The 11,816-nt window shown below is 36.5% G+C and overlaps 1 protein-coding gene across 1 annotated transcript in view; it reads right to left on the bottom strand.

Annotated features, from left to right (window-relative positions):
• Positions 1 to 11,816, bottom strand: part of WDR19 (WD repeat domain 19) — a 41,141-nt gene that overhangs the window by 28,379 nt on the left and 946 nt on the right. The window contains exons 2-9 of the mRNA XM_010006155.1: positions 10,782 to 10,873; positions 10,630 to 10,695; positions 7,786 to 7,911; positions 4,889 to 5,004; positions 4,198 to 4,313; positions 2,899 to 2,979; positions 1,686 to 1,798; positions 335 to 508 (exon numbers count right to left, since the gene is read on the bottom strand). Of these exons, the coding sequence (XP_010004457.1) occupies positions 335 to 508; positions 1,686 to 1,798; positions 2,899 to 2,979; positions 4,198 to 4,313; positions 4,889 to 5,004; positions 7,786 to 7,911; positions 10,630 to 10,695; positions 10,782 to 10,873 (884 nt within the window). The remainder of the gene's footprint in view (positions 1 to 334; positions 509 to 1,685; positions 1,799 to 2,898; positions 2,980 to 4,197; positions 4,314 to 4,888; positions 5,005 to 7,785; positions 7,912 to 10,629; positions 10,696 to 10,781; positions 10,874 to 11,816) is intronic.

Consider the following 11,816-nt stretch of genomic DNA (forward strand, 5'->3'; position numbering starts at 1 on the left):
CATCTATAAATATTATTCATTTGGACATTTTTGTAGCCAGGTAACATAGTATAAAAAGAAAAAATAAAAAGGAGTAATTTATACTCCAGTTTAATTTTTTGTGTGTGTGCATTTACAATAATTACAATAAAGTTAATTACAATTACAGAGATTTTGGTGGAAATTAGCTTTTCCTAGCTTTAGGTAGAGAGGTAGTTCATCAGTGCAATTCATCTCACATCTCTGCACTGACTTCTTTGGGAGTCTTGAAGCCTCAGGAAGCCTAGCTCTAATGCCCAACAGCTACAGTTTCGTAAAAAGAATTCCATTCCTTACACACAAAACAACCACTTACCAATTGTCTCCACATGATGCAGCTTTGTTTAATGACTGTGATATAGCAATGCTGCTTAGATTATCCTTATGGTTATGAGCTTGAAAGATTTCTTGGCCTATCTCACGAATGTGTGTAGAAATGACTACAAAACACCCTCGCGAGAAACCAATCATGATGTAGCCATCACCGTACCTGTTACAAAAATCCCAACAATTAAGAGATCTATTTATACAATATGAAAAATGCAGTTTCTTTCAAACTACTGGGGAATTGTAAATGCCTCTCTTCAATAGGAAAAATAATCAAATTATGGAAATTTATATCTTAATAATGTGTAACAGTATAGTATAAAATAAACTAAGGGAAAAACAACCGAAGAATCTTAGAGGACAAAACCATGTTTGTGCCCCAAGTTCACTCCTAAGTCATCTTTATTCTTTTTTCCCCACTTTATAATGACACTTTATTTTCAGCAAGCTGCATACATGTCAGTGATGTCAGGAGAAAGACCTCTGGTATCTTCATTTGAATAAGCATGCTGGAAGATGGAAACTTCCATTTCAATGTTCTGGCTGACTTGGCCCCAGCTAAATAATGCCAGTCATTTTGCCCTTAAGGCATATATTCAAACACAGAGGAAGTACCAAAGCTACAACCCGTATTTCTAACTACACAGTCTGTTTACTCCTCATAGTGTCAAGCAGAATGAATGAGGTTAAGGCAGAAACACTCTTAAGGGGAAAGAGCCCAGGTATGCCTTATTAGACATGTGGCCATGAATTAAGAAGCATACGGTTCACACACAGTTGTACTGTAAAGGGACAACTGTAAATTCCAAGTTGACTGAACAGGCATTAAATGACAGTATGATACAGAAACAGTACAGTTTAACTTTTTGGGTACAGAATTGAAACTTCTAGCTTGGGATTTCTTCAAAGGAACATCATCAGTTGGATTACATAGAAGAGAGGCTACAAGACTTTGCAGAACTGTGTAAACCAACAAACTAGCTGAAGGATACAACTCCACCCCTGGCTTGTTTCAGTGGTTACTCATCCAAACTGAAAAAAACCTGTAAAATCCTCAGTTTAGTTTACTGTTTAGACAGCAAGACTGCTAGTGTTCTGAGCATACCAACAACACTAATATTTGAAAATACTGCTTTTATAAACATTGTCAAGTAAAACAATTGCAAAACGTAGACTTCTTTGTGTTCGAAAAAAAAAATATGAAAAAGGCTACAACACATCCAATAAAAATTCAGTGTAAACAACGTATACACAATTCCATTTCCATCTTTCATCAGAACTACTGGAAAAATCTTCAGTTTGTTAATTCTAGAATATTTCACTAAGAAAGTTCTGCTTACCATCTGTAGGTTACAATACTGCCATAAGGCTGCTGAAATTTCAGGTCAATCGGGTTATCAGGATCATTCAAATTAAAAAGAAAGAGTGCCCTCTTGCCAACCACTACACTTACCTGCCAATGAATAAAAAGAAAAATTAACTTGATAGAAACAGCACTTTAAAATTAGGCCCTACATCTTCAATAAAATATGAGATTTAGGACTTTCAATATTCCTTAAGAATCCCATGGATCTGAATTCTGATTCTTTATCAACAGTGGAAGAGATTTTCAGGATATTCCCTCCGTGAGCCAGCAGTTCACAAATGCAAATGCAAGCCCAGCAGAACATAAATCTCAAGTTCAAGACTTTTCCTAGAGAAACATTAAGCAGCAACAGAAATCAAGACTGAAGTCCTCAGTTGCTGCATTTTCAAAATAGCTGTTAATTAAATTTCCCTAGAAAGCAGAAAACGTTGCACTCCATGCAGAGAGGCAAAAAACTCCCTACAGTTCCTTGTCAATGTAAACACGAGGACAATTTTTTTTCTTGATACCTTTAATCCATAGATGAAATTTGAATGTAAGAATTTATTTATGTCATGCAAGTGTATAGATATGGACAAATTCTAACACAGTATCACCTATGTATTTTCTGTCTTTCCTTGTTACTTCATTGCTGATCATTAAATAATATACTCTGCTAATAGTTAATCGTTACCTCATTTTTCTGCATTTCACCATTGACTGATATGATAAGACTTTCATTCATTCAAGAAAGATGTTGAAGACAATGAAACTATAGCCATTTAGAGAGACATATGTAAGACGAAAAGCTAACGAGCAGTGATCTGTTCTCAAAACTGATAGCTGAAAATCTGCCCTCTGAAAGGTAGCATCTCTGCAGTGCTGATAATCCCATCTGCCACATTGTACAGACTGTTCTAGATTTATATTTTATGCATTTCTTTAAGTCCTTGTACACATCTCCAATCTATTAAGTACCACCGCAAAACTGCTATTATCTGCAATACTGCTCACCACTGCAATTTTCATGAACACATCCTTAATTAACTTTCCTTAAAGGAAAGTTTTGGAAAAGAAAAAAATAAATCTTCAACGGCCAATTTTAAGTCAAGGAGGAAAAAATTTCTTTCTGACTCATACTGGTTGTCAGCAGAAACCCTGAAGCATCACATCAACAGTTTTTGCAGTATTTTGTATGGACTTCTTACTGTGCTTTCCCTGGTTGATATTCTTTCATCAGTCTTCATAACTGAGAACTGCATATCACTGGGATCTGAGCTCACTGAGGTCTGCAAGAAAGTTCAGATTGAGAAATCAACAGTTAATGTAACAAATATTGATGTTAAATAATTATAAATTTTACAATTGCGAAATTGTTAAATTATTCCTGCATGCATACATACATAGAGTTCTTATTGTATTTAGTACCACAACTAAGAAAAAAGTTGGAGAAAACATCAGGTCTGTTTGGATCATAATGATGTTATCATGGAATATACTGAAAAAGATCTAGGAAGCAGCTGGAAATACTAATCCAAACAGAGAAGGAAAGATCCAGCTGAGGAAGAAGACTTGAAAAATTCTATTATACAGACAACACTAACTGAAGCAGCACAAACAAGGTCACTTCACTGCAAATTCAAAGAAGGTAGTAAAAAAATTAGCCACACTGGTTAAATACTTAAAATGTGTTTTACCTGATCTGCTTTAGGCAGTAATAGCAACTCAGTTGCTTTTGTAGCCAATGACATTACAAAACCTGATAAGCAAGCTTTGCTTAGGTTTTTGCTGTCTCAGCTACATTGCCTCTACCACCTAAGCACAGACATACATTAATAAATTTATTAGGGCATTGTCCAATTGTGATCTTCACACATAAAGATGGAAGCATATAAAATTAACTAAGAAAGATTTATTTGAAAATCCTGAGCGAAACACTGCTCATTAAACTTAAAAAGTGAATTACATTCGCCACATTATGCGGTGACTGTCGTTGCTTGGAAGAACTGTGATGTATCTCAACAAACAGAATGCTTGATTAGAGAATCTGAGTGTACTTGGAGGAAGCCTCTCAACATTGCAGTGGAGGTCCAGACTAGGAGTAATCCTTGCACATGAGAGGCAGTATCTCTATTTAACCAATCTAAATCAAAACTAAGTGTATTTCCTAAAGACTTTATGAGCAGTCACGTGAGAGCTGTCCTGAGCTGCTACTGGGGACGACAACCTAAGACTGCACTCACAGGATCTGTCTGTAGCAAATCAACATCAAGGATGAGAGAAGCAAGTGTAGACAGGACCATCAATCGCACAGACTCTAATATCATAAAACGTTGCATAACACAGAGGCTCAGATGTTTAGATATGTTTCCACTGCTTTCCCAAAGGCTGCTTGTCCTGGAAAGCACTGGTATTGAGAAGGTATAAGATTCCATAGATCCCAGCTTTTTCAGGAACCATGAGTGTTCATGTATGCCTTAAAATCAAAGGGGGTTTATAAACACTACCTGTCTTATAGTATCCCCTTCCTGATTGCTTATAGTAATCATTTTGTCTTCACCGCCTAGAGCCAGGAGGTTTTCAGTACTCCAACAACCACAAGTAATCCGCTTAGTGTGCTTACCTGAAAAAGAAAGAAATCTACAGAAAATGAATAAACACAACTACAAAAAAAAAAAAAAAAACTGGCATGGAAATATGCTCTATTTGGCCACTCAAACACAGATTGTCAGAATCTGAAAAAAATTATCAGAGCAATTACAAATTCAAGAGTGGTTTGTTGTATTTTTTTCACCTTCTTCTCCCACATGAATGTTTTTTGACTTTATAGGAACTTGCACATCCCCCATTCTTCTATTTCTTTGCACCAAATTTCTGGGAAGTGTGCTATATCCTTAATCTTTTTGTCCAGAGCTGCTCTAAGCAGGTAAGAATAAAGTAGCTTAACAACAAGAAAAAACACACAACTCCTTTGCAAAAAAGGTAACACAAGTTTTCCATAAGGCAGTATCAGGTATGTGTATGTATATTTTAACTTACTATACTATAAAACCTCTGGTAAATCCAGTAAAACAGAAGGTGCAAGTAGAGTGTGAGCACAGTTTTAACTTGCAAGTTCATACAGAGAACTGAAAAGGAATCCATACTAGTAGAATACCACTTCCACAGGTGCATGCTTAGTTTCAAACCAATGCATACCAAGAACAGGAATCTTGCGAGAAGTCTGGCGGTTATATATAAGTAAGTTTCCCTTTGTTGTTCCAACAGCAAGTAAAGTTCCAACTCGAGACCACAATAAGAAAGACAGTGCATCCCTAAAATAAAGAAAAAAATTGCTTTGTATGGAATCACGGAATGGTTTGGGTTGGAAAGCATCTTAATGTTCATCTAGCTTCAACCCCTCTGCCATGAGCAGGGACATTTTCCACTAGACCACGTTGCTCAAATACATAGTAGAGATTCCTTTCATGTGCTGACATATAAAAACATTCTGCATATTTATTTTGAAGTTCTGTGAAATCACACAGACCACGTAAACATTTACATTAAGCAAATGTTTTCTACAACATGTATCAGCATTATTTAAGTAGCATGAAATAGTGAAGGTAATAAAAAGTTGTATCATGTAATGTAGTAAGACTTGTACAAATGGAAATGCATCTGCAAGCAACAGTCTATGATGGAATCATGGGTAACTTGGCCAAATACAGTGTCGCTCACACAGCTTTAAAAAACAGTCAAAGATACCATTAAGGTATGTGAAATTTTCCAGTAATTTTCTGCATTGTTTTTTTTGTACTTCAATATTCCTGAGTTCAGCCAACTTGAAGTGAGTAGGTCTAGTTCTAGTAGTAGTAAGAAAGTTAGAAAGAGCCATTTTAACCTGAAGTTTCAGATACAGCAAGGCCTATTTTGGTATATATTTAAGGGTACACAGATAAATACGTAACATTAAAAAAAACAACCTCTTAAGTAAAACAATTTTAATTGGTTTTCTAATTAGTGCACAGTTGTTTTGATCAATGCCACCCTCATATTTTTAAATTTTACTGTAAGCATGCAATGGCAACTTGAAACAAAATTTAGAGGTTAATTTACACATGAAATGACCTTCGGTGTTTGTTGGTGATTTTCTAATTTCAAAATGAGAAGGATACCAGAAAAGCCTGATTATCGCACCATTCATATGCTTTAGTGCTCATTCTGCTCAAGGGGTAACACTGTGACAACAGAAGGACTGGGCACTAACATTGATACAGACTGTCGTAGCAAGCCTGCCTCCAGTAAGAAATTTACCTCAGATATTATACAGAAAGATCATAAAGGAACTGCAATAACTGCATACCCCATTCTGATAAGTATCTTCTGTGCTCTTTTTTTGCCTGCCTGCTGGCAAGTTACTCTTTCCCCCAAAATACTTATTCACACATGAGAAGGAGGTACAATATGGTCTATTCCTTTACATAACAAGTATATACATAGCTACAGTTTAAAACTGACCTATCTAAAAACCCCAAACTCCTACTTGGGATGACTTTACAAAAAAAATAATTTAATGTCAATGTATTCCACCAGAAAATAAGATTATAAACAATAGCCATTATAAATTCTATGCTAAAAAGGCATATTGTTGATAATATTAGTAACAATTAATGACAAAAATATAATGGCTAAGACATAACTAAGGAATCCACAAATACCTAAACAAGATGCCAATATAATGCTACATATAATCAATTAGACAATAGGAAGAAGTTATCACTTCAAATTTCTCATTTGTTTGTACAAGCATTTGCTTGTTTTAAAACTGTTTTCTAGCATGTGATTTAACACTCTAATGACAAAATCTTCAAATTGAATATGCACATATGAATCCACTGTGTATTTAGCACAAAGTTGCAATTCTTTTAATTTTTCAGGAATGGAATAACTTGCATAGATGTTATTGTTTGCTTCAGTACAGTCTGAGTTTTGTTTCAAGGCACACATAAGATACCAGGCTGTAACATACAGAAATAGCCCATAAATAAATATCCAATATTACAAACGAATTTTACAACGCACAGGTGTACTTATTAGTGGAAATACGGAGTATTTCCGTATTCTAGATATGGAGCTTTCAACCTAAAACTGGAAAAGTCACCCTCATAGAAACCAACATAACCTCCAGCCCCCAGTTTTTCTAGCTGGACTGAATTTTTTTTGACTTAATGGCAAAACACTTCAATTTTGGTACCTTTGACTACTTAAAAAAACCCCTAAAACCAACACAAAAAAACCCAAAACAAAACAGACACAAGGTAATTTAGAAATTAAGGATTAAATCTGGAGGAGTCTTTGTCTAAACTCAAGCAAATAAAATAGCTGTAGTATCCAAAATGAGCTGTTTCTCTGCTCAGGTGGGTGCCCTAACAAACAGGGGACAGATTAGTTTCCACTCTCCTACACACAGAATATTTATGTAGACTGCAATAGTTTAGGGGAATAGCTTCAAAGAAGTTAAAAGTTTAATTGTTAAACCAAGCTTATTTGTTAACTTGATTATTATGTAGGCCTCAGGAGAGTTTTAAGTCTGTAGCCAATTTTGGGAAGGTAGGGATTTGAACCTTAGGGTAGGATCACCATAGATATCTCCTCCCATCCTAAACCAGTCTGCTTTGTGAATAGCATTTTAGTCCCTTATAAATCTAAGGGGAAAATATTTTAACATCACTAAAGTCACTTCCTTTACTTTTAATGTCAGTTTAGTTGTGTGTAGCTGGTGCAGATAGACAAAAAATTCACCCATCCTTTTTGCTACCACAAAGTGGAAACACTGAAGAGAATCTCTCTAGGGACTTTGGCACTATTGACAATGAAAAAAAGAAACAAAACTCCTACCAAGCCTGACAGGTCCACCAGCAACAAACACTTCAAAACCATCAAATCATACCAGAAAGAATTTAGCAACAAAATGTAGCATATCAGTTTAACAAAATATCTACTATGAGGACTCCAATAAAAATATGATCTTTGCAATCTCCACAACAAGAAACCACAATGGTCCAAGTCTTCAAATACACACTTGGAAAAAAACCAACACAAAACATTCTTACCTCATGCCACTGTCCAGTTGGCTTGTTTTGCTCGTGTTCGCATCCCACAGAAATATGGCACTAGATTTGTCTGTGATCATTGCTAAAGTATCTCCATCCTTATCCCAGTCCATAGCAACACAGTTACTGAAGAAACAAAAAAGGCAGCTTTCACTAATAATGTTAAATTATGTTCATAAGTGTACAGAAACAGCCAGAAGTTGAAGTCCCTGTCCTTCCTCTTCTCTCCCAGGCAAACCCATTACAGATTGCAGATTCAGCTGCAGTGCACTTTTACAGCAACTGCACCCATACTCAAATCTCAATTAAATGAGAGGCTGAAGGGAAGATCATAAAACAACCCCCACACTTGCTACCTACCTTTTAGTACTTGAAATACTGCCCCTTCGATTTTCAAGAGAGTGAAAATCCTCTGCAAGGTTGTATTTTGTTATCAGTGTTGGGATTATTTTTTCTCACAGTTCAAAAAGCATAACGAATTTGGACAAAAAGCCTTTGCAGAAGCAGGTAAAACCTCTACTTGCAAACAGATGCTGGAATAATGAGGACACATGCTTAGTCTCTAGTGAATTTGAAACAGTGTTGTTTACAACACATATTTAAAGCACCATATACCCTAGACTAAGAATCTATGTCACCTAATCCCACTCTTTCTAGATAAATAAATTGATAGTTTCAGATTAAAAAGGTATCTTTATGAAAAATTTCACTTACTACTATTCAAAAGTTCAAGCAATTTTAAAAGTATCCTATTGAAACAGAATTGCTGTAATCTAATTCCATAAGCTTTCAGTTGAAGTTCCTCCTATCTTTCTGTCTAAAACCTCAGCAGGTTATTCTAGAGAATAAGTATGGTCTATTTCCAAAACAAACCCATGAGTACTTAACAGCCAATGTGAACGGCAAAAGTAGGAATAGTAAGAACAAAGAGAAAAAAAAAAATAGGGGAAAATGTAGAAAACCATCCAAATTCTATCAACATAATGGTAAGAAAATGCTTAATTTGGTTCCTATGCAAGGAGAGGTCTAGCAGTTAACAACTGCAGTTGGTTAAGCATTAACCAAAAAGAAGCAAAGCTTGGTCTGAGGGGAACCTGCACATAAGCACACTTGTTGCGGTTTAAACCCTGTATCACAATATTTGAAATTTATTCTAATAGTAATAATTAGAGAGAATTTATTCTTCTATAACAGCAAAAGGTTGGACATAAGAATTCAAAAGAACTACTTAACCTAGACAGAAGAGTTGCTGGTGGGCCTCATAAAGCCAGTACTATTCAAACTACCATAAACAGACGTTCATTATTTTGGCAAGCCTTTATGGTATGTGGTCGTTATACACGTTTTTTTTCCTCTTTGCCTTGCCATGAGTACACAACATTTTAAAACTTGTTTCAATGGTACACGTTTCCCTGAGAAAAAGGGTCACACTTGTCCTTCAAGGCAGTGCTACCACTGTCCATAAGTAAGGAACACTCCACACCACCCTAACCAACCCACATAAGAGAAGAGGATTCCCAGTCCAACAAAACCTCTTCTTAAAGCTCACCACTGATTTCACAGCTTTCCTCACTTTTGGCAGTTTGCTGGAGAGAACGAGCATTTATCATACACTGTGCAAAATCCAGTGCAGAATGAGTTGGCCCATGGATATTACCACACAAAAGACACTGACATAGCCAGCCTACATTATGAATAGCACCTAACCAGAACAGGATTTTGAAACAAGACAACAAGATGTGATGGTCAGCAAGATACAAGTGAGTCTGGTAAAGACAATGAGAATTACATCTCTTGATTTGGTGCAAGGAGGTCACTACCATGAACTGCAAAACTGGACTTCTGGAGAGTTCTTGGGGAGCAAAGTGATTTCGGCTTGTATCTACCGATGACACATGGATATGTAAGTGATGTTCTGGAAATTAAAGTCAGACTTCTAGATTAGAGGCTTCAGATTTAAAGTCTTAGCGGGGGTTTTGCTCCATCTTACCTTAATCAAAATTAATCAGATTGTTAGAAATAAAATTTAAAATTCAGTTGTTTGCAATAGTATCTAAGCTAAGAGCAGGTAAAATACTAAAAAGTGAGGAGTATGCAAATGAAACTAATGCTACATCAGGTAGCAATGGTGCCTGATTAAAGTAGATTTATAGAGCAAAATGGTACGATGACCTGATTTGTTTACACCTAGGGAGGTTTCCTCTGGGCCATATTTAGCCCATTCCCATGAACTGACTGCCTTTTAGCAGTGACACTGCATCTTCCAAAGTACAACACATTTTAAAATTCATCTGAAAGGAATTCAGTTCATACACTCCAACATCACTGTCTGATGTGAACCAAAGTGTGATAAGCAGAGTGAGATTTACTTCAGAACTACACTCTTAACCTAAAGAAAAAATACCAATGTATACATTATGCCAGTGACAAGAGCAAAAGTACTAAGTCAAAAAGATACCTTAGCCTCAGTAAGGCTATGATAAATTACTACAAAACTGACAGTAGCAATCACGCAGTCGCAATCAGCACAAAACATACAGCCTCATTATGTCCCTTCTTAAGACGATAGATCTTTTTCTATCATTTTGATGAAGTTTGTCACTAATAAGGAGTTATCTAAGTAGAAGAATATATTTTTCTTATTATCCTTGACAGCTTACTAAGTGTTCAGCTTTTACTGCCTCAGATTTCATACATGCCCATCAGTTTGTCTTCTTTTCCGGGTATGTCCGCCAGAGATAGTATCTAGTCAAAGTTCTCACACTGTAAAAGCACCTCACCAGAAGAGAAGCACTTTTAAAGAAAACAACAAAGAAAATATTCTAAAACCATTTCAGTACCTACCCTGGTAAGTTGATTTCATTTCTCTTCTGACCATGGCGATCAAAAATTTTCACAGTACGATCATCTCTAAAAAAATAATTAGCATATAGAATAATTCCCTTTCTTCATCAGTGTTTTCTACGGACAAATACAGTAAGTATTTATAATCTTACCCTGTTACAGCCAGGAAATTTCCCAAAGTTTTCTGCCAAGCAAACCGCACAGGAGAACCAGACCAAGCTTTTTCTAATATACTGAATACTTGCTGAAAGAGGAAAAAAAAAGTGGGACATTTTACATTTTTATATCATGAGCATATAACAGTTAAAAACTTCCTTTACTGTGAGTACTGTGAAGGGAAAAAACACAAACCTCAAACACAACTTCTGGGTGCACCAAGGTACCAAAATTCCACAGAAAAATCTTTTGGTTTGTGCTGGAAAAAAATGAAGTTTCTGGTGCTGGGAATCTGCATTGTGAACTACTAAAACTCTACCACAACTATTATTTTTTCTCTTACAAAGATATTAGAGTAAATCTCCCCTTCCTGTCGAAAGGCCAGGATGTTTAATTCTCTTAATGTCATGGAAAAGTCTGGGACCAGAAAGCATCCTTCATGTGTTCAACACAAAAGGCTCAACCCCTCTGCTTTTCAAGCTACATAGCTAGTTGGTCCTCTGAAATGTTGGATATTAAAAGCTATGATCACAAAGCTACTGAATTACAGAGATTCTGACCACAAAAGTTTCTTGGCTTCTTTTTCCTTTCACTCCCAGCTGCACAGATTTTTTCATAATTTGCATTTAAGATAAACCCCACGAGTTGGTTTCACAGTTTGCCATCATGGCTTTTTCCCTCCCACATCAGCAGATAAACACCAACATCTGGTGTTCACCAAACGCCTGGCAGGATGACTCACGTCTTGGCCAAAGACCCCCCATCCCTTCTTTTGGGTGGAAGTCAAATGAAGCATTCTTCACACTGAATCTGCATTTTACTCACAAAAAGTGTAAAAATATAAGCACCTACAAAAATAAGTCTGTAATAAATCAGCGGTGAAGAAAACGATGACGGGAGTGCAGGAGAGCTGCAGCTCTTCGTGCTCTCACCGTACGCGCAACCGAAAAGGGCTCTGAGTAGGAAACTTTCCTTCGGGCCCAACCCTTCACCGCTGCCCCGGGGCTCCCGGCGCCCCTCCCTGCGGGCTC

The sequence above is a fragment of the Chaetura pelagica genome, unplaced genomic scaffold (genome assembly GCF_000747805.2).
Source record: "Chaetura pelagica isolate M959 unplaced genomic scaffold, ChaPel_1.0 scaffold189, whole genome shotgun sequence".
NCBI lineage: Eukaryota > Metazoa > Chordata > Aves > Apodiformes > Apodidae > Chaetura > Chaetura pelagica.